General features: G+C 38.4%; 1 protein-coding gene across 6 annotated transcripts in view; it reads left to right on the top strand.

Moving 5' to 3' along the window:
- The window catches only part of PTPRM (protein tyrosine phosphatase receptor type M), a 779952-nt gene that overhangs the window by 273691 nt on the left and 482221 nt on the right, over positions 1-24040 (top strand). For all 6 annotated transcript variants that reach the window (XM_072828757.1, XM_072828756.1, XM_072828755.1 and 3 more), the window contains exon 3: positions 18611-18882. In XM_072828757.1, the coding sequence (XP_072684858.1) occupies positions 18611-18882 (272 nt within the window). The remainder of the gene's footprint in view (positions 1-18610; positions 18883-24040) is intronic.

Genomic DNA, 24040 nt, shown 5'->3' with positions numbered 1-24040 from the left:
TCAGAATCTCACCACCCTTTGACTTAAGTGTCTGTCTTTTTTTTTTTTTTTAAGTATAAAAAGGTAATACAAATTTGATTTAATTGACCTGGGCTTGGTACTTTTGCCTGAGTAGATAAATGATGAGGATTTGCGTTTTTAGATTTTAAGCTTCCCTAGGAAAGAAGTGATCTGTTTTTCTTAAAGTAGCCAGTAAATGGTAGTTATTAAACCACAGGCTTTTTTAGGAGTGCCAATTTCTCTGAGCATGTTCTAATGTAAATATTTATTGAATGCTTTCTGTGGTTTAAGTGCAGCCAGTATTCTGGTTATCTTACCAATGATAACATTTCACAGTTTTAGATCTAGGATCACTTTTAGTTCAAATCTCACGGGTGCCTGATAGAATAAGTGAGTGGCCTGGATGACATCTGTTTGCCTATTCGGTCTTTCTGTTTCGATATTCTTACTCTCTAGGACTTAATTTTTCTTGTTGCTCATAGATAACTCAACTCTCTTTATTTCCCTACCTACCAAAGAATATAAAGTCAGATAGATCATTTTAAATGTAAAACCAGCTGAATGATTTTGAACATATTATTTAAGTTGAGTTTTTTCCAGAATGATTTTTAAGTATTCTTTGCCTTCAGTTCAGTTTTATCCTCTGGGTGTGGAAGTCATTCTGCCTAATGAAAAGGTTTAAAGATGCTCTCTAAAATGCTCTAAAAAGAACTGCCTCTCTGGCAGTTAACTCTCGTGGGGGTAAAGTACCTTTCAAACCCTCACAGTGATGTTTAGTTTTAAAGCTCTGACCTGTTTGTGTGCCAGGTGGGAGTTCAACTCTCTGGAAGACCACTTAAGTCAGCAATACAGCCCATGAAAGAAGTTTTATAAAAGCAAAGAACCAAGCTGTAAAGAACAAAGCATTTTAATGTGAGCCACTATTACTTCTGGAAGAGCTCAGTTGCTTTCCTGGAAAGACACACTGTGATTCCTAAAACAGCTGTAGAAATACTGCTCCCTGTGGGGTCAGATTGCATCTTGATTTGAGTTGTTGAATGTTGGTTCATCCTTTGCACAGTTTGCACCGTGAATAAAGTGAATTGCAAGTATCCTTCCATCTGGTCAGATAAGGAGAATCATTATTTATATTTTTGTGGTGCTTTAAAATTCCCCAGTGATGGTCCAGTTTAGTTTTTAAATGATCCTGACAGTAATGCCAAAGTTACGTTAGCCACTCTTTTCTGCTTCTCTGCTGCTTGGAGTGTATGTCTGGCATACACTTAGAACTTTCTACTCTGATTATTTAATTATGTTGTTGCCTGCCCCTTTAGTCTTGAAACTTCTGAATGGCCATGAATATGTCTTCCTCACGCTAAATATCAGTGCCTGTTACTTATAGGGGCTTCCCAAGTGTTTGCTGAATGAACAAATGCAGACTCCCTAGGCCATTTTCTTTCCACCAGTGGTCTGGCTCAGTACCCGTCTTGGGAGACTCAGCCCAGAGGTCTCTTCCTCTAATGGGCCATCACTAAACACCTACCTCCCTGAACTCGCTTTAGCACCTGTTTTCTCTATGCCCTGAATGATTCTTAGAATATCTCCATCACTGTTTATACTATTATAATATAATTATTGGCTTACCTGCTAGAGTTAATAATGGGGCCCAGGGCACCTGGGTGGCTCAATTTATTGAGTGTCAGACTGTTAGTTTTAGTCCAGATCGTGATCTCAGGGTCTTGAGATTGAATCCCACATCAGGCTCCGTGCTGAGAAGGAAATCTGCTTGAGATTCTCTCCCTCTCCCTCTGCCCCTCCTCTCTCTTTCTCTCTCAAAATAAATCTTTTAAAAAAAATCAGGCTTGAGTCTTATTCAACTTTGAATCAATGAAGCCTACTACAGTGCCTGGCACACAGTAGTTAATCAATACATGTTTTTTTTTGTTTGTTTGTTTCAATACATGTTTATTGATTTAGGAAGTGAAAGAAGATAAGGTTGTAATTATAGACTGGTTAGACCTTGAATGCTTTGCTCAGAAATTCAGAATAGAATCGAGGTACTTGCAAAATGCCTAAAGTTCGATCTTTCTTCCTAGAGTGCTAATTATATAAAGGATAAAAAGGAAAAAAAAAAACAAAAACAAAGAAAAAATATTCCTACCAGTAGGTACATACATTGATTTTAAAATACATCCATTGCATTTTTTGTTTCTAATGTAATCTAGAAGTTAATCTGCAGCTAACAGAGTGCCTTCCATATGCCAGGTCATCTGCAAGGCTGGGAATGAAGAAGTACAAAATGTTGTTTTGCTTTTTGTCAGGTGGAGTTCAGTTGTCAGCATAATATGGAATCATTGGTTTTCTACATAATTTGGGCTAAAAATCATATTAGACATCCTCAGCTTTCTAGCCTCCCAATACCCATTCACACATCAAATCCTTTGGTTGTAACTTAAGGGTCCCATTTATCCTTCTCCACTCCTCCATATCACTGCCCTATGTTGGTCTACCGTCATCGATCTGCTATTCCTAATATTTCACCTACATGTTAACATCAAAAATTATAACATTGTGCATTTACATTCATTTCACTTTGCAATTCTATTCAGTGTGTTTATGTCTACCCAATCTGTTTTTTCAACTGAATTAAGAAGAATACCTGTGTGAGTTATTCACAAAAACATTGGTTAAATTAAAGAGACTGGAATAAAAATACCTAGGGTAATCAGTGTCTTAAACTCTTCTCCATTTCTTCCCATTACATTAGCAGCAGTCACGAATGTATTATTTGTACAGGTGGTTCTCATGGTGACTCTTGACAAAACGTGTGAATGGGGGACTCTTTGTCGAGGAAGAAGATAGAGTGTACTTGGCATCGTCAAGTAGCTTTGCAAATCATCACGAATGTTTCTGACCCCCAGACTCTTTTAGCACTTAGCAGATGATGTTTGTCTTCTCTAGAGTTGTGTAAACTAAGGAAATTGGACATCTGTTTTGAATGATTTGACCTTAAGTCACATTTTTAAGTAAAGCCATATGAGTATTATTGTATCATTTTATTGCATTAGGAAGCAACAAGAATAAACAGCATCCTCTGGGCTTCTGAAGAGATCAGGGGCTGATCTAATTGTTTATACAATATTAAATGTCTTATTTAAAATTCATATTTTCCAGTGAACCTTGGTAGTTTTCAAAGAAATAGATTCGATTCTTATCTCCCTATTTTGCATTTGTCACTAAGCCTCATTTACTTGAGAAAAAATAATAGAACTAATTTTGGCTCCATACTGTCATCTTGAGCATAGTGGGTTTTAATTTGTTTTTAAGGAAGAGAATAGCTTATGTGATTTGAGAGTCAACTCATTTTATTTTTTAAGAGTTGTAATTCGAAGCTGAAGATAACCCTGATAACTTCTAGTATATTTTGGTTGTTATTGTTGTTATTTTTAATTTTCTCCAGAGAGCATACACCACAAATATTTGGTTGACTCTGCAATGTGCTACAAAATCTTGATTATATGTTGGTTTAAAATATCAGCTGTAGAATCAGATTGATTGGATTAAAATCCTGTTTTTGTGTATGACCTTGGGAAGGATTTTTAACACTTCTGAATATAAAATAATAATACTCATCTCAATGCATTATTAAGGGGATCAAATAAAAGAATGGTTAAGAAGTACTTTGCACAGTGAGCAGCACATAGCAAGCACATAATGGAGATTTAGTGACAACAGTAAGAATGTGAAGAAGAAGTCATGGTCATTGGCCACACTTAGAACGAAGAAAGCCATGAGACAGCTTCCTTAAGCCTCAAACCCACTGTCCCATTAGCCAGTCTGCTCTTAGCTAAGGTAACAGGGCTACTTTATGTAAAGCACTGACCATGATCATTAATAAATAAAAAATCAACTATTTTCATGTTTGGAGCAGTTGTTTAGTATTTATATCCATTAATTCAAAACATTGGACAATTAAAAATATATATCCCTTTTGGCCAGCAAATTGGGCCAGCAGGACCTTATTCTGCAGTGTGTTCATATGGATGGCTATTTTATTGGAGGATACTTTGTAATGGCAGGTATTAAAAATGTAGAACTGGGTCCTTATGCTCATTTTGGCCTAAAGAATTGTCTACATTATATTACTGAATAAAGAACAAAACAAACTGCAGAGAAATGTGTCAGGTTATTATTTTTTGAAAAATATAAGAAAAGGCTAAAAAAAAATAAAAGACTCACCTCAGGTATATAAATATACACCTGTGGGGCAGCCCCGGTGGCTCAGCGGTTTAGCACTGCCTTCAGCCCAGGGCCTGATCCTGGAGACCCGGGATCAAGTCCCACTTCGGGCTCCCTGTGTGGAGCCTGCTTCTCCCTCTGCCTGCTTCTCCCTCTGCCTGTTTCTCTGCCTCTCTCTCTCTGTGTCTCTCATGAATGAATAAATAAAAATCTTTAAAAAAAAATATATATATATATACACCTGTATGTATAGAGTTTTGCAGGAAATACACTACTACCTCAGTGGAATAAGTATGTGGCCATTGAAGATACTGTTAGCTTTTTATCAACATTTTTTTATTATTTAAAACTTTTATAATTAAAATGTTTATAATACACAGGATAGAAAGCATATTTCTGTGTTCTCCTCATTAATAATGTCCTCAGACATTATTAGCTTTGGGTGCATAACACACTGTCCCCAAACGTGGTACCTTTTTTTGTTCATTTGTTTGTTTGTTTTGGCGGGAGAGACAGAGGGAGAGGTGGAGAGAATCTGAAGCAGACTCCACGCCCACCATGGAGCCCAAGGCAGGGCTCAGCCTCACATCCCTGACATCAGGACCTGAGCCAAAATCAGGAGTCAGATGCTTAACCCACTGAGCTGCCTGGGTGTTCCCCAAACTTGGTATCTTAAAATAATACCCATAGCTAACAATTCTATGTGTCAGTTATTTGGGCCGGGTTCAGCTGAGTGGTTCTGCTGATCTGGGGGCTTTGTGTGGCTGTTCTTGGCTGGGCTCCTTCATGCAGCAGCAATAAGCTGTAGGATCGACTGGGGCCTGGGTGGGGAAAGCAGATCTCTGCTTCACAGGGTCCCCTTCCTCCAGCAGGCTAGCCAAGACTTGTTCACCTGGTTATGAGCAAGTTTTCCTTTTTCCCTTGTAGCCTTAAGTTTCTCAGATTCGGACTTTACTTCTTTATATACACATGTATGTGTATTTGTGTGTATATTTTATAGATAGATTAGATCTATAGATATATCTGTGTATATATATTATATATGAAATGCAAGTACTATATACACTGTGTACAGTATATATGTATTGACTTAAGAGGCTATAGTGTTCTTACTAAAATTATCTAACTAAAAATCAAATCAAATCGAATCTAACTAATGTACTGCTTCAAAACTGAGAGGCAGCATGGCATCATACTCATGAGCACAGACTGAGTCACTTTGCCTGGGATCATATCTCATGTTTACTAACCTAGCTGTATAACCTTGGACAAGTTACTTAACCTCTCTACATTTCAGCTTTCTTGTCTTCTCTAAGATTTAAAAGGGTAAATATATATACCACACTTAGAAGAATGCCTGGCACGTATTAAATATTATGTATGTGGTAGCTGTTATTACTCCCCATATTAGTAGCCAATATATTTACCTATTTTCCTTTGTCACACTATACATGAGTCAACTCAGGTTTAGACCTTTCATAAGGTCACCTGAAGCTAAGTAAGATTTGTAGGTGAGATTTCTCTCCTCACCTGCTCTAGAAGGGCAAAGAGCATGACTGTCCTTATGATCTTTACTATTGGAATTCTATAAAAAATGACAGTGCTTCCTTTCTGAACACTTGCAGGAGCTTCACCAGAACCTCACAAACATTTGGTCTTTGAAGTTTTTACATATCTAAGAAGTTTACATTTGAAATTGTATCCAACATTTGCTTTATTTTAAATTTCACGATTTAGTGGTAAAACTGAATATTTTCGCAGACCTCTCTTTACTAATTGTATTTTTGCTAATGCAAATTGCCTTTTCATATCATTTGCTATATATTTATTGATATCTAGGGCAGCCTGGGTGACTCAGCGGTTTAACACCACCTTCAGCCCAGCGTGTGATCCTGGAGTCCTGGGATCGAGTCCCACATCGGGCTCCCTGCATGGAGCCTGCTTCTCCCTCTGTGTCTCTGCCTCTCTCTCTCTCTCTCTCTCTCTCTCCCTCTGTGTGTGTGTGTATGTCTGTCATGAATAAAAAAAATATTGAAAAAGCTTTATTTATTGATATCTTGATGTTGTTCCTGATGAATTAATCCAACAGATTCCTTAATTTCCAGACCATTTTGATCATTTATAAATTTGATATTGTATCCTCCATTTAACGTGGAGGCCAGTTTAATTTCCTCTACTGACTAACCTTGTCAAGTTTGGATTATTTCTGCTCTCTCCCCCTCTGACCAGGCAGCGCAAGTCCCTGCGGGGCTTTGGCTTCTGACCCTCTGCCAGGCTCATGAAACATCTTGAGATGAAACATCTCAAAATCTTTGGTTCCCTCTTCAGGATTATGGGGAGCTCTCAATTATGGATGCTAACAGAATACTTACAATGTTTTGGAGAAATATTTTTTATGACAAAGTGATTTAGCTAACTCCTTTTGAGCACCACTAGCAGGCTCCTGTTAAACTGAAGAACAGTTACGTTTGGCTTACATTTTACATAGAAGCTAACTGTGTAATTTCTTCTTAAAGCAAGACAAAGCTTAGTCTGTTAGCAGATACGCATGTGAAAAAAAATTATCTCTAAGTCAACAGTAATTTACGGGGAAAATAAGTAGACACTTATATTGTGATGATTTGTGTCATTCTGAGATTTAGAACAAAACTGAACTAGTTTCTAAAGATGTCAATCAATAAAAAAAAAAAACCTGACGTATGGGAAATTAAGCAGTCTCTCAAGAAAGTTCTGAACAGTATACCTGTCACTTCTCCATTGTACTCATGGCTTTTTCCCCAGATACAGTCATTAGCGTCAGCAGATAGTTAAAAGGTTGTGTTTGCTTTACTTTGTGTTTGTTTTTTACTTGTAAATTATAAAGCGCACACATAGTATTTTCCAGCTAAGTCACTGAAGCGAGTTTTGATGACATACTGTAACGTGAATTAGTTCTCAAAATAGCTTGACTTTTCTTATGAAAGGGGAGCACATTACTTCTCTGGATGGAACCTCCAGGATGTCTTTCGTTTGCCACGAGCCTCTTCATTCCTTCTTTAAAAAAAAAATTTTTTTTAATTGATATTTAGTGTATTATTAGTTTCAGGGGTAGAATTTCGTGATTCAGCAGTTGCAAATAACACCCAGTGGTCATTCCATCACATGCGCTCCTTAATACCCATCACCCAGTTATTCCATCCCCCCACCCACATCCCCTCCAGCAATCTTCAGTTTGTTTCCTAGAGTCAAGAGTCTCTTATGGTTTGTCTCTCTCTCTGATTTTACCTCATTTTATTTTTCCTTCCCAGTCTCAAAACTCTTTTAAAAAAAGAGCTACCAGTTGACAGTTCTAAATCTACACATTTTACAGGCCCTTGGGGTTGTGGTTATGTAAATGTTGGTAAACTTAATGGGTTGGGTTTGTTAATTCTGTGCATTTTTTTTTCTTTCTGTGCTGAATACGAAATATCTAAAACACAATTACAGGTGAGCTGTGAGATTTTTGCTGGAAGAATTGGTCCAGGGTTTATTGTTCATAGTTCTTAAAATGCCCAGTATATAATGGACACTCAGATGTACCCCGCTGTGGCTAAAAGTGGCCAGGTAAGGCAATGAATTTATTTGGGTCAGCTCCGTGTTTTTATGAATAATAAATGGTAAAAATACCCATTCAGTTATGCTTTGAATCACTAAATTAACAATTGTGTATTTTTGAGCCTTTTTATATTAAAATATCTTGAAGGAAGTGTTTTATGCACATTTTTGGTATATGGTATACTTATGATGCTTATTATTTAGGTGTCTGCTATGCTTTAGTTATGCTTATTATTAATTTTATAGCACCTAGATTGATGTGGCATTCCCTTGGGGAGAATAGAGTGCTGGGTACCAGCCAGTCTGACTTGTAGGAAGGCCCCTGCCAGATGAGCCCATCACCTCTTCTCCCAGGAGAGTGCCACCTAGACTCAGGAAATGAAGAAGTGGCACAGTTAGATGGTTTTGCTGGGGCTTTCCTGCGGTGTGATGTTACTTCTTTACCATCTGGGGTATTTTCACCAGCTTATTAGGACTGTGGCAAAAATTAGTGCACTTAACAAATGGTCTTGCCATTGGTAATATTTAAGAATCCAAGAGAAAGACAAGAGAGAGGGCAAAACAGAAAAGCAGATATGATTGTTGGGTGAAAAGACCATTGTTTTATTAAAGTTTTACTCTCTTAGGGTTGCAAAATAAGTATTCAAATTTGTACCAGAGTGAAATTTTTGAGAGGGGCATAGAAGAGGCAGTAGCTGATGAAGGATGCATGACATCTGGTCTGCAGAATATGGATGTGGCTGCGGATGTGGTTTTATCAGGCTGAAATGGGTGCTAATAAGTATTTTTAAAGTGGTGGTGGCACCTCCCTGCAGAGGCTTTGTTCCTTTGAGCCTTGCTCCCTGAGTTCATTTATTTCTCCACAGGCTTTCAACTTCCTTATTTTGTGAGGTTTCTCATTGGAAAAGACATGTTCCTTAGGACCATTGTTAGTACTGGCTGAGGAAACAGGAGGAGGGATATATTTTGGTATTTGAAGGATGAGATCAAATTTAAAATTACAAATTAAAAATGAAAAGCACTCTTATGAAGGAAGCGGATGGAGCACAGTATAGATCTTGTTCGTTTTGGTGATTGGGAAAGGAGTTGCTGTATGACCTGAAAGCATACATGGATGGGGTGTAGAATCTGTTGTGGGTTGTGCCCAGCATTGTTTTACTTACGTATGTTGCAAAATGGAGCAGAATAGAATGGGAAATGTGAGTATAATACACATACACATGGCAGGAGGAATAGTGACACACATTTCTTCATACAAGTTTTGTATGTTTGTGTGTGTATTCACATGTAACATCAGATGTGTGTGCTGGGATGAATATAAAATGTATTTGGTACTATGTTGGGTCAAAGCGTTTGAAAAACGTTGGTTTTAGAGCATTGCATTGAGAGCTTGAACGTGAAAAATTCAGATTCCTTTTAGCTCCATCGGATGCTGTTGGTCGACCTTTTGGTGAATTAACTGTCCTCTGTGTATCTGTGGGTCTTTATTGTTGCGAGGATTTAATGAGATGGGAATGATATAGAACCCAGCCCAGGCACTGGGTGGCACAGTTTACTTCCCTGCATTCTCCTTTTCTCAAGAATAGCCAAGATGTGTTTTTGGAGCTTTCTTCCTCTCTTCCTTGCCTCAAAGCTAGTTCTTTTCTGAATTTAGTCTTGGTGCTGTCTTTCCATTCCCTGTGATCGTGTTTGCCTCTTTTCTCTCCATTCACTTCCTATGTTCCCTTTGTGTTTTCTTCAGCCAATTTCTTTCACAGCCAAAGGGTTTGGCCTGATAGCTTTCATCCTTGGGTTGAGAAACCAGAGAATTTTTTTCCCCTTCCTTTCTTTCAATTTGTCCGTCTTAGTATTTTCCTACCACATTAAGAAAAAACTGTACATGTGGGTACTTGGGAACCAGTATACTATTCCATGCAAACCTTAAGCCTATACCACTTGGTGTGGTCTGCACATCAGAGCTGGTCAACACATTGATCCTGCCCATGACCACTATAGAAATCAAGAGCAAGTCATTAGAAAATTTTATAGAAATTTGTCAGTGATTTGCATCTATTTAATCTAGTAACAAATTTGGGGTTGTATTTTGCAAGTCTTTTTATTCTTTTGTGAAAGTCCATATTTATTGCATTTTACGTAAATTTGATGAGATGCATTGGATATTTTTAAAAAATGGCCCCTCATCATAGAGTGTTCAAAAAACACTTCTCTAGACAACTAAATTGTTACAACTGGTATGTATAATGGGTTAGAAGAAGAAAGAATGGCCATGTTAACTAGAGGCAAGATGTACACCAACAAAGATGGAACTTACAAACTTTCAATTTGGCTTTTGGATTTTAAGTCTATACATTTGAAGACATGGTCATAGAGGAAAAAGGAAAAAAAAAAAAAAGACAAAACAGCCAAAGGAAGAGAAAGGCCGATCATCCATGTGCTTTTACTAAAATTAAGAGGTTTAAGAAGTGAATTTTATAATGGCATTAAAATTTGTTGGGGGGTAACGTTCCCTTCTTGCCTTTGTTAGGGAGGAAAAAATTTCTCCTGTGCCTCAAGGGTTTTTTGGCTGGTCTAGGAATTTAATTGACACAAAACAGATTAACAGGAGAAAATAAAACTTAATTACATATGTATAGGCGAGGGGAAGGGGTTTGTAAGACTATCAGGCCCTCAAGCAGTTAGGCAGTTGAAGATTAGAGGCCATGCAGAACCAAGGAAAAGGAGGTGGACATCCAGGACTTCAAAGGGAAGAAGGATGTTTCACAGGAAGATGAAAAAAGAGTAAATGTTTGGCAAGTAGCTGTTTGCTGGGTCATGCAGAAACAATGGGACATAGAGAGGAATTTTAACAAACAGACTTTTGTAAGTTCCTGCCTGTCTACCACACTTAGCTCATATAGTAATTATCTATGATGATGGCTCACTTTCTGGAGCAGCTCCTCTACCTAAATTCTTTTAGGGGGAAGGTCTAAGTTTCTTCCTGAGCCTTCCATTTCTTAAAAATAATCTGCCTAAAATTATCCATATGTCAAAGAGACACACTTTGAGGTGGCAAATTTTGCCCCTCTGCACCTTCTAGGTTCTTTGCCTGGTCTAATCATTAAATTAATATAAAACAGATTAAGCAGACAAAACAATCAGAAGTTTAATATCATGTACCCTTCCTGTATACATGGGAGAGACCCTAGAACAGGAACTTCCTAAAATGGCTGAAACCATCATCTTAAATACTATCTTCAGCTAAAGACAGAGGATGTTGGAGGTGGTGAGTCTGGGAAGGAAAAGCAGTCAACAAGGGTAAGGTTGTTATGAACATTTAAGTATTTGCCTCTCCATTGATAAGTTTCTAGAAATGTGGTTTTCCCCCTTTTCCTGTAGGGGAAGGGAAACACAAATAGAGCTTCCCATGGTAAGTGTCTCTTATGCAAGGCTAACTTCTACTCAGTTTTGAGAGCTTCCTGTGTCTGCTGTTTAGAATAACCAGCTACTACTAGGTATTTATCCAAAGGATACAAACATAGTGATTCAAAGGGGCACCTGCACCCCAGTGTTATAGCAGCAGTGTCCACAATAGTCAAACTGGAAAGAGCCCAGATATCCATTGATAGATAAATGGATAAAGTTGTGATATAGGTAGGTAGGTAGGTAGGTAGGTAGGTAGGTAGATAGATAGGTAGATAGATAGATAGATCGATCGATCGATCGATCGATCGATCGATCACAGTGGAATACTATATACACATAGTGGAATACTACTGAACCATCAAAAATAATGGAATCTTGCCATTTGCAATGATGTAGATGGAAATAGAGGGCATTGTGCTAAGTAAAATAAGTCAATCAGAGAAATATGGGCACCATATGATCTCACTCATATGTGGAATTTAAGAAACAAAACAAATGAACATAGGGGAAGGGAAGGACAAATAAGACAAAAAATAGAGAGGGAAGGTCAACCATAAGGGACTCTTAACTATAGGGAATAAACTGAGAGTCACTTCTAGGGGGGCGGGGGAGTTGGGTTGGGGAATGGGATAGCTGGGTGATGGACATTAAGCAGGGCACTTGATGGAATGAGCTCTGGATGTTTTATGTAACTGATGAATCACTAAATTCTACCCCTTAGTTTCAGGGGGGGTAGAACTAGTAATCTACTGTATGTTAACTAAATTGAATTTAAATAAATAATTTTTTAAAAAGAGAGGGAAAAAGAATAGCCAGCTTAAAATAATCCCCATGCCAAAGAGACACAATTGGGGTAGAAAATCTTTTCCTTTTCAAGTTGATAAAATGCTGCTTCTCCACCAGCCAAAGTATTTAATAACACCTAATACTCTCTTCTTACTGGATGAAAGAAAACGCTCCTTTTTTGTTGGGCACACAAAGTTTCTGAAATGTATGAGGAGAATTCATGCAGTTTCCTTCGCCTTTAAAAATCTAGAGTTTTTACCACACCAATGCAAATTTTAATGACGGGGTAGAGGGGAATAACTAATTATATGTAGCTCTGGCTGCTGTCACAAACAATGATGGAAGATAGTCCAGTCAAAAACATTTGCCAGTAGATATGATTAAGCTAAATTTAATTCACCCAAAGATTTAAGAATGTGCATTTTTCATGTTCTTGTAAGAATCTTTCCTTTCCAGAGAATCCAAAATAAGGATTCTTAAAGTCCTTCAAAGGGTGCTTTTAAAACTCTCCCATTTGAAGCCAGCTCTGTTCCGTGGAGCTCTTTTCATTTGCCTGCAATGTTATATTCTCAACTTCTACACTTGTGACTTAAGGGTGTTTTGTTATTCGAACACAAGCAGAATTTCTATGCTAATTTGAATTCTGATTTCTTTTATTTATTTGCCCAGTTGGAGTGTTTATTTGTTGGGGGAAAAAAATTGAGGTAAGGAAGCACCTACTGAGGGAGACCCAATTAGTCTTTGAAAATGCATTTCCTCACTGCCAAAACATTGAAGCAGGAAGTGAAAATTAAACATTCAGCCATACAGAGATATTTTTAAAAACAGACTTAATAGTCTAAAATTGAATATAAATGCCTTGGATCCTTTAAACATTGGCAAGTTAATTTTACTTTCATTGCCGATAGGTGATGAATTCAGTTAAAAGACATCTCTTCCATCCTACCTGCCATTTCTGTATTCACAATTGTGAATTCACCCCCAGGATTCTGGGTTTGCCAGAGTGTGCTAAATGTAAGTGTTCACACTTTCTCATGTAAACTCACCATAAGACAATCAAGTAGAACTATCAGGAAATACTTGTGTTGGCTGAAATGTTATCTTCTGTACTTCGAAGCTGTGAGATAAGACCTCATGACCACACACAGAAATAAAGATCTTCTTCCCAAAGCTTAAATGTAGGGGCAAGATCAAGTGTGTTAAAGGTTTTGTAACCCTTTAATACTAATGTTCCTCTCTCGTGAGAAGAAACTTAGAAATTATCACTTAGAGAAATAGGAATAGGACCAGGAGGTTGTGAAGAGGACAGGTGGAAATAGATCAAGCTATATGCTAAGGAATTGCAGATAATTTAGAGAAGCCACACATTTGGTTGAGGTATGAGAAAAACAAAGTAATAATAATACTCATCACCAACAATTTTTGTACTTCTGCTATATGGCATGCAGGGTCCTAAGTGCCTTTATACATTAACATTAATTATGGGAGCTACATTAAAATCCCAATGGAGAGACTCTGGATGGAAAAACAAAAAGGTACTCTCAGGTGACCATACCCCAGGGAAGGTGCTTGGTAAAGGGAGACTTTTCCCTAAAAACGGTGTGTATTGACCATAGTACGTTCAGGCGGCCTCTCTACTGTCAAAAGGAAGAACAACTTTTCTTGTGACCAGTCCATGCATAATTGCTTTCTGAGGCCAGAACAGGTGAAGAAGGTGGCATGGATAGAACTGGCACTTCCAGCAACACCACACCCATGTTCTTGGAAGATCTCTGACTAATTTCACAAAAGCACATACTTGGAAGTGATAGATTTTCTGAGAAAAACGGGTTTGGGGCTGACCACTCAAAAGCTGGGCAGCTCTGTAGCTGGAGAGCCAACAAAAACAGTAACAACGCTTCTAAAAATACTAGTCTTATCAACTCCTCTCTGGCATTCCGAATCCCAGTGACTGCATCCTCAGCCCTGTACCCTACGGCTCTGGCTTCGTCCTTCTGCTACAGTTAAGTCCCTTCTAATAGAGATCACTTTCTGCCAACTTAAGAATAGGATTCAGGGTTTGTCTTCTCCATCAGTCAATGTTCTTCCTTTTCAACTCGGGAGGGGGGCAGAAGCTCCACAGCTTCTTCTGTTCTTGCAGTTTCCCAGGCAGCTTCACAGAATGGAGAGGATGGCTCTGGAAACCACTCAGCTTCTTGCCACTTCTTCCCCTGAGTGAAGGCACCACTGCAGGACTGTAGTTTTGTTTAAAAGGTCATCATGAAGCCCTTTGTTGAGATCGCTTGATAATTTTTAGGTCCTGCAGAAAGTCACACAGGAACCCGAGGGACTTTAGTGTTATATGGATGTCATGCCCCTAATTGCTAATCCGATTTGAGCTAACCTGCATTTCAGAAGCACCCCAGGTAACAAAACAGACTGTATTTTTTGGCTTGAAAAGGTTAAAAAGGAGAAAGGAGTATAAAAATTATGATCATTTGAGTGTTTATAACTTACAATACCTAAATTTCACTTTGACCTCAAGTTAAGAATTTCTGCATACATTAGACAGCTCAGAAAGCTGACGCAGCATTTTGTGCTGGAACGGAGTATAGTGGAGGATCGGTGGCTCAGCTAGAAGAATAATATTTTTTGGGATTCCTGGTGATTCCCTGAACAGTAATGGTAGGAAGCTATCCAGTTTATACCAACATGTGAAAAGAGACTTCTCTGTTTCAGCTTCATCCAGACATCCAAACTAGATGTCACAGGATACAGGAAATACACATTTTGCCATGCTTCTATGTTTACCACCGTGGCTACCTGAGTTTCACTGATGGAAATTCTGCAAGAAGTACTTTCCTTGGCCTTAGGGCACTACTACATGTTTTGCTGATTCAGCATTGGCCTCAAGGCCACATCATGGTGGGCCGTGTCACAATACACATTGTAACCATGTTGTGGGTGATGGAGCCCCACTTGATCAAATACAGAATAGATCTGCTCGGATTTACTACAAAGAGAAAAGTACGATTTTGAACTTGTGTTGTAAACACCAACAGCCAGCTTTAGAGTGGTGATGGGGTTGGTCGACCCTGCCTATTTTGAAGATTTGTTTTTTGTTTTTGTTTTTTACATTTTGTAGAATGTAGCTAACCCCGAATCATTTCAATGATATTCCCTTGCTACTTGTTCCCTTTCTGAGCCCCCAACTCATTCTTAAATCACATTTGTAGTTCTTCCTTATTATTGGAATATATGTTCCATAGATAACCCTTCCCTTGTGGCTTGGCTTTCATATTTCCAGGTGCATAACATTCATCTCTTGAAAAATTGCTCTGTTTTCAAAGAGCGACTATAATTTTCCTTCACTGTCGTGAAGGGCTTTGTTTTCTTCATATATGCTCAAATGGCACATGAAGAAACATGGGGTTATTGGAGTGTAGCAGGGTGAGTAATGGGCTGGAAGCTCAGAGGCTCAAAGTTTTGCTTTGGCCACTAACTCATCCTAAAACCTGGATAAACTGCTTCCTAATCTCTCTGTGACTCAATTCCTGTTTGTCTTTAATGTCATTAACACTACTAGCTCCTCTTACTAACAGCCTTCAGTAAACATTGTCTAATATTGTTCCCTTAACAGTAGCCTATTAATTTATAGAAGATAGAACTACATTTATGTTTTTTATTTTGTCCTTGTAATAATTCTCTGGGAAAGGTGATCTTCTCCTTTTGCTGTTTAGGAAATCACAGTTTGTAGACAAGAAAAGAAAAACTACACTTCTAGTAGTGTATGTATGTTTATAGATATCTATAGATAACATACATACATGTGTGTCCTTGAAAATTATGATTCACAATAGGGGAGATTTTATTTTTTTTTTTTTTTTTTTTTTTTTTTTTTTTATTGGTGTTCAATTTACTAACATACAGAATAACACCCAGTGCCCGTCACCCATTCACTCCCACCCCCCGCCCTCCTCCCCTTCTACCACCCCTAGTTCGTTTCCCAGAGTTAGCAGTCTTTACGTTCTGTCTCCCTTTCTGATATTTCCCACACATTTCTTCTCCCTTCCCTTGTTTTCCCTTTCACTATTATTTATATTCCCCAAATGAATGAGAACATATAATGTTTGTCCTTCTCCGACTGACTTACTTCACTCAGCATAATACCCTCCAGTTCCATCCACGTTGAAGCAAATGGTGGGTATTTGTCATTTCTAATAGCTGAGTAATATTCCATTGTATACATAAACCACATCTTCTTTATCCATTCATCTTTCGTTGGACACCGAGGCTCCTTCCACAGTTTGGCTATCGTGGCCATTGCTGCTAGAAACATCGGGGTGCAGGTGTCCCGGCGTTTCATTGCATTTGTATCTTTGGGGTAAATCCCCAACAGTGCAATTGCTGGGTCGTAGGGCAGGTATATTTTTAACTGTTTGAGGAACCTCCACACAGTTTTCCAGAGTGGCTGCACCAGTTCACATTCCCACCAACAGTGTAGGAGGGTTCCCTTTTCTCCGCATCCTCTCCAACATTTGTTGTTTCCTGCCTTGTTAATTTTCCCCATTCTCACTGGTGTGAGGTGGTATCTCATTGTAGTTTTGATTTGTATTTCCCTGATGGCAAGTGATGCAGAGCATTTTCTCATATGCATGTTGGCCATGTCTATGTCTTCCTCTGTGAGATTTCTGTTCATGTCTTTTGCCCATTTCATGATTGGATTGTTTGTTTCTTTGGTGTTGAGTTTAATAAGTTCTTTATAGATCTTGGAAACTAGCCCTTTATCTGATATGTCATTTGCAAATATCTTCTCCCATTCTGTAGGTTGTCTTTGAGTATTGTTGACTGTATCCTTTGCTGTGCAAAAGCTTGTCAATGTTACCCAGGGCAATATACACGTTTAATGCAATCCCTATCAAAATACCATGGACTTTCTTCAGAGAGTTAGAACAAATTATTTTAAGATTTGTGTGGAATCAGAAAAGACCCCGAATAGCCAGGGGAATTTTAAAAAAGAAAACCATATCTGGGGGCATCACAATGCCAGATTTCAGGTTGTACTACAAAGCTGTGGTCATCAAGACAGTGTGGTACTGGCACAAAAACAGACACATAGATCAGTGGAACAGAATAGAGAATCCAGAAGTGGACCCTGAACTTTATGGGCAACTAATATTCGATAAAGGAGGAAAGACTATCCATTGGAAGAAAGACAGTCTCTTCAATAAATGGTGCTGGGAAAATTGGACATCCACATGCAGAAGAATGAAACTAGACCACTCCCTTTCACCATACACAAAGATAAACTCAAAATGGATGAAAGATCTAAATGTGAGACAAGATTCCATCAAAATCCTAGAGAAGAACACAGGCAACACCCTTTTTGAACTCGGCCATAGTAACTTCTTGCAAGATACATCCACAAAGGCAAAAGAAACAAAAGCAAAAATGAACTATTGGGACTTCATCAAAATAGGGGAGATTTTAAAAAGACAATTCAACTGGGGGAATAGTATCCTCATCCAGTAGAAATCATGAGTCCAACCATATGTGAGTAATACTTTCCTTTTTCATCTTTATGCTCCAAATTTAGGTGCTCTTTCCCCTAGAGCTTCAATACATTTTTCCTCTCTGCCAAAAAGGCTTTATGATGTTCTGTTTTCCCTTTTATCCCTTTTATCTTAGAATATTTTGCTTTTATCTTCCTTTATATTTACATAAGGAAGATAAAGGCAAAATAAATGATATATAAAATTCATATAATTATTTTAATTGCCATTTCTGTTGATCTTAGACATGGGGAGGGCCTGAGTGACACAGTTGATGCCAAGGTATCTGAAAGCCTGAATCCATGTGGAAATTCTTCAGCAGTCATGGGTAGGCTAGTGCTGTGGATATAAAGATACAAATTGCTCATAGATATTTCTGCAAATGACCATCCTTTGGTTCAGTGGTTGCATCAGTACATGCTGTCATATCTGTCACGAAAACATCTCCACTATCAAGAAGTCAGTTGTTAAAGCAATGGGGAAGGGGTGGTAGCACTAAACTGCAAGAGAATTATATTGTATTGACAACAAGGAGAATCACAGGGCCAGTGAAGTTTTCTAGGATTCCACAAATTAGGCAAATCTGTTCTCTCTCTCTCTAGGTTACATGAGAATATTAAATGGCTGCAATTACCAAGTGGTGGTACCAGTAGAGAATAGTATGGTCCCATAGAACTTTCTGAGGTTCTATAGAGAGGTTCAGTATCTGTGCCTGCCAATGTGAGAGCACTGAGCCACATGTGCCCAGCCAACGCTTGAAATGTGACTCAGGACCTAGACTTTTAATATTACAGATTTTTACTTAATTTTAATGTAAATAGCCACATGTGGCTAGTAACTACCAGATAATCAGTGCAGGGCAGCAAATTATGCATATTTTTGTTGCTTAGGAGACTAATTGCAGTAACTTCAAGGGAACTTTCTATTCACTGTTCTTGGCAAACACTTGGAGGTGAAAAGGTATGAAAGAGACAGGACTCTAAAAGCCTAAGTAAGATATGGTGTATTGCAATGTCAACCCACATAAATGATGGCAGCTTGACAAATGACCAGAAATTAGTATTTCAGGCTGTAACTTCCCTTTGATTTTCTTTCCATAGGCTCTTTCATGCTGGTGAACACATCTGGAAGACCTGAGGGCCAGAGAGCCCACCTCCTCTTACCTCAGCTGAAAGAAAATGATACCCACTGCATTGATTTTCACTATTTTGTGTCCAGCAAGAATAACGCTGCTCCCGGGTTACTCAATGTCTACGTGAAGGTTAATAACGGGCCTTTGGGCAATCCTATCTGGAACATATCTGGAGACCCTACCCGCACGTGGAACAGGGCAGAACTGGCCATTAGTACATTCTGGCCTAATTTTTATCAGGTAGGTACTTTGTTTTCATTTCCTGTTTTTGATGCATCTTCTAATTTCTGAAAATATAGTTTGTATATTAGTATAATTGGAGACTATAAAAAAGTATAGTTTTTTTTTTTTTTTTATATTGAGGTTAGGGAACCTTATGCTTCCTTATGGTAAGGAGTGTGTTCAGTGTGTTACCTTGAAAAATGAGTAATGAACACCTTTCAAACTTGTTTATGCATATGTTGTTTTAAGAAAGTAAAAGAAAAATAAAAACAAAAATGTTGTTTTAAGTGACCCACAGCAGGGCAGGAAACATTATCTGCAAGTGCTATATTAAATAAGCTGTATCTGACCAACAGAGACATAGCACTTGATTCTAAAAGAGGAAGCCCCTTTTGTTCATGGGTTTTCTCACAGGAGTAAATGTCATTAAGAAGTGAGCCTCAGTGGACCAGCTAGCTAGATGCATTCCTTGTTCGCATCCCAGTGGAAAGAAAATAACATATATAGGCTAAGTCCTTGTCCTGGAGGGGCTGCTGTCCTGTTACTTGGGATATTCTTTTAAGAGCCACATTACCCATGTGGAGTTCTCCTTTAAAGTAACTAAAGAGTGGAGGCCAGGAATAGTTAAAAAGTGGCACCAAAGCAACCCTGATGTCATGTCCCTTTTGGAGGAGAGTGACTTGTATCACATGATCATCCTGTCTCAGGATCAAAGGTGGGGAATTAGTGACAATGGCATTTGGTGCCCCCCCCCCCACTTTTGTCCACAGTACCTTTAAATAACTTGATATTGAGAAAAATACTCAATTAATTTCAAGGTAAGAGGATTCATTAAGAGGATTGAGATATTTTGCTTCTCTCTTCCTTAATTCCTTTGGCTCACTTAGGAGCCAGCTGGAACATAGATCCAAGATCATCTCTCATATTTAATTGAGGTGCTTGGCTAGACTCAGGGAGGGGAAAACTGAGTCTTCTCAAGGGCTGCTCGTCTTCCTAATGACAGGCACAACACCCAGGAATCCATTTTGCAGGTTTGGTGTTTATTAGGAAAGATGCATCAATCCTGGTTCCTCTCCCCCTGGATTTGATAATGGGAATAAATGGACTGTCACTGTTGTGCCTCATTTGTCTCTCTACCCTTTTACCTGCAACAATTTCTAGAATTTAATGATTGAGAGATACATGTGTCTTGAATAGTACATATGTAAATTGTTAAATAGTACACACATAAATTGTTCAAAATCTTTTAAAAGCACACTTCTTTTAAGAGTGTTAAAAATTAGGTAGGTCTAAATTTAGCAATTTACTGTTAGGAATTCATCCTAAGTAGGGAAAAATGGTTGCAAATAATTAACTATAAGGATTTTCATGGCAGTTTATTTATAATGATGAAAAATCAGAAACAGTATTATTTCCAACATTAGAGCGTTAATTAATTTATGTTACCTCAATACAAAAATGCATTTTGCAACAATTAAGAATAATGTCATGGGAAGCCACTTAATGATCTCTTGAAGCTTATGTTGCTAAGGGGAAAAACTGGTATAAAATGATAAATCCCATTGTTTAAATTTTATATATTATGTTTTTTAATTTTAAAATAATGTTTATATGATAAGGTATATATAATAATGTATAATATATATTATAAAATAAAGACTAAAATATATGCTGAAATAAATATATTAAAAAGTGATATCTCCCTAGCTAGTAGGGTAACAGGTGATATGAACTTTTTTCTTTCTACCATCTGTCATATTCTAAATTTTCTCCAATGTATATGTTCTGTTTTTATTCATAAAATGCCAAAGAGAATGGGGCATCTGAGTGGCTCAGTCGGTTAAGTGTGCGCCTTCTGCTCAGGTCATGATCTCCAAGCCCCAAGCCTTGCATTGGGCTCCCTGCTCAGCAGGGAATCTGCTTCTCTCTCTCTCTCTGTTTTCTCTACCCCTCCCCACTGCTTATTCTCTCTCTCTCAAATAAGTAAATAAAATCTTAAAATCTCAAAGAAAAAAAAAGTTTTTCTTCCACAGGGAAAATACCCTATTTAACAAATAACCTTTTTAATAACTAGATTAGCAATCAGTGGCATAATTTAAAAAAAAATTGTTTCTGGGACAAAGTTTCTTTTTCCATAGTCTTAAAAAGGAATCAGGGGAAGTGGGTTTGGTTAAGCTAGGTTTCAAAAATTTTTATATGATGGACTAGGCTAAGAAGCTGTGCTTTTAGAAACTTTTTTTGGGGGAGACCTTACCAAAATATAGAAGACATAGGTCTATGATGTTCCCATTGTCCCTCTGGAACGTGCACTTGGTTCTGCCTTAGTCTCCAGGCATATGCTGGATAAAGGCAGTGGGACAAACTTGTAGGCAAGATCAGAAGGTACTGCTCATCTGTGCTCCAATTTTCCTCTCTTTTACGTTAGCACTGCCCACCCAGAATCTCTAGGGGTGAACACCCTTGGGCCCCTCACGCCTCTGGAGTCCAATGCATTGGTTTAGTTTTGACACTGGCTGCAATCCAGATCTTACAGTGGTATTTTGCTTTTGTCTAAGCTCAGGTTGCTATGACAAACTACCATAGAGTGGTGCCTCAAATGATAGGCATTCTTTTCTCATGGTTGTAGAACCTGGAGGTCCTCCTGCAGGATTCTCATAGATTCAATTCTTGGTGAGGGCCTGTCTTTTAGATGGCCTCCTTCTTGTCTTCTCACAGTATGCTCAGTGGCCTTTCCTCTGTGTGTGCATATGGAGAGAAAGAGCTCTGGTCTCCCTTCTTCTTATTAGGATGCTAATTATGGGGGCTCCACATTCATGACCTCATCTAAACCAGATTGCCTCCCTAAAGCTGCATCTCCAAGTATCATCACATTGGGTGCAGGGCCTCAACATATGAAATTGGGGAGGGACACAGCATTCAGTCCATAACAGCCTTGGCACATCAAGTTCAGACAGTTTAAATGAGAGGAATGATTTGGTTTAATGATCTTAGGAGATCGGCCTTTAAAAAGGAATTATGGAATTATATTGAAAATGAGGTGGTCCTATTATCAGGCCATTGTGATTTCCAATGAATTCTTCCTTTCTTGGGCTCTTTTGTTTTTGTTTTTGTTTTTTAGATTTTTTTTAATTATTTATTTATTTATGATAGTCACAGAGAGAGAGAGAGAGAGAGGCAGAGACATAGGCAGAGGGAGAAGCAGGCTCCATGCACCGGGAGCCCGACATGGGATTTGATCCCGGGTCTCCAGGATCATGCCCTGGGCCAAAGGCAGGCGCCAAACCTCTGTGCCACCCAGGGATCCCTCTTGGGCTCTTTTGAATAAAATAGTTAGCCGCCCCAATTGTGACCCTCTGACCCCCACCCCCCAGGTCCACCTATTTCCCGCTCTAACCTCTCTTACATGAGCAGTACATGACTTATCAAGTTGAATCAGAACCTAATTCTCACTATTGCTTTTTTTTGGTATATTTTTTATTGGAGTTCGATTTGCCAACATGTAGTATAACACCCAGTGCTCATCCCGCCAAGTGTCCCCCTCAGTGCCGGTCACCTAGTCACCCCATCCCCCTACCTACCTCCCCTTTCACTACCCCTTGTTTGTTTCATAATCACTATTGCTTTTTGGTTCACTGGTTGATTCATTAGGAATAGCTTTCTACTTTTGATTTAAAAGTGGATTTGTAGAGATTCTTTAATACAGCATTGCTAGGTTGTTAAGAATCTGGTGATCAACATCTGTAAAAGGTTTGGATCCACTGAAAGGTCACTTGTTAGTTTAATTTCTGAGCCCTACCACCAAACATTAGTTTTTAAAGTTTTAAAGGCATAGTGAAAAGGCATATTTCTTCTTTATCTGCTGGGCAGTGAACTTACTGAAATCATTACTCTAATAGTAACACAAGCTATCAGATAAATGGCACTCTGTAGATGAGATAATAGAGATGTCAGCAGGAAACCTTCCAGACACTGAACAATAGGGCTTAAAATCACCATGGAAAACCTGAATGATGTTTCCCAGTTGGAATGAGAAAGGTAAACCATATTAACAAAGGCAAGTAAGAAGGAGAATATCTACCAAATCCTATTCCCATCCCTGGCCCAAGGTGTCAACCTAACTGGAGATGACCAGAAAACAGTTAGAAAAGTAAGTTGCCTGTGCGTGGGCAGCACTGCCCAAGGAAAGAGCTTCCTTGCCCAATGCAGTCCTTAGCTCTTTGGGTCAGCTTGCCTTTACTGAGGAGATGGCTATCATATCCTGATGCTCTTAAAAACGTGAATCATGTGTGAGCCCATCTGCTTTTGCATTAATTTCCCACCTCGATTTATCTATCAGAAATTCTGTTAGTCTAAGGATGTGAGTCTGCCCTATGTGACTATAGTTAACCTTTGAACATTGTAGAGGTAAGGAGTGCCAAACCCCCATGCACTGGAAAAATCCATGCATTATTTTGACTCCCCTAAAATTTTACTAATAACCAACCTACTATTGATCAGAAGCCTTATCAAAAACATAAACAGTTGATTAACACAAATTTGTATGCTATATGTATTATATATTATATTCTTATAATAAAATAAGCCAGAAAAATGTTAAGAAAACATTTCAGGTTTCATATTTAGGTCTTTAATCCATTTTGATTTTTTTTTTTGTGTGTGTGTGTATATGATGTTAGAAAGTAGCCCCATCTCATTTGTTTTGCATGTAGCTGTCCAGCTTTCTTAATACCATTTTTAAAGAGCTTTTCCCCATTATATTCTTGCCTCCTCTGTTATTGATTAATTGACCATATAGGCGTGGTTTATTTCTGGGCTTTCTATCCTATTCCATTGATCTTTGTATCTGTTTTTGTGCCAATACCATACTGTTTTGATTACTATAGCTTTGTAGTATAGCTTGAAATCTGGAATGATGATACCTCCAGCTTTGTTCTTTCTCAAGATTACTTTTTGGGGTCTTTTGTGGTTTTATTAAAAGATTTTATTCATTCATGAGAAACAGAGAGAGAGAGAGAGAGAGGAAGAGACACAGGCAGAGGGAGAAGCAGACTTTACGCAGGAAGCCCGACATGGGACTTGATCCTGGGTCTCCAGGATCATGACCTGGACTGAAAGCAGCGCTAAATCGCTGAGCCACCCGGGCTGCCCTCTTTTGTGGTTCTATACAAATTTTAGT

Source organism: Canis lupus, chromosome 6 (assembly GCF_048164855.1).
Source record: "Canis lupus baileyi chromosome 6, mCanLup2.hap1, whole genome shotgun sequence".
Lineage (NCBI taxonomy): Eukaryota > Metazoa > Chordata > Mammalia > Carnivora > Canidae > Canis > Canis lupus.
This window is presented reverse-complemented; position numbering and strand designations above follow the sequence as displayed.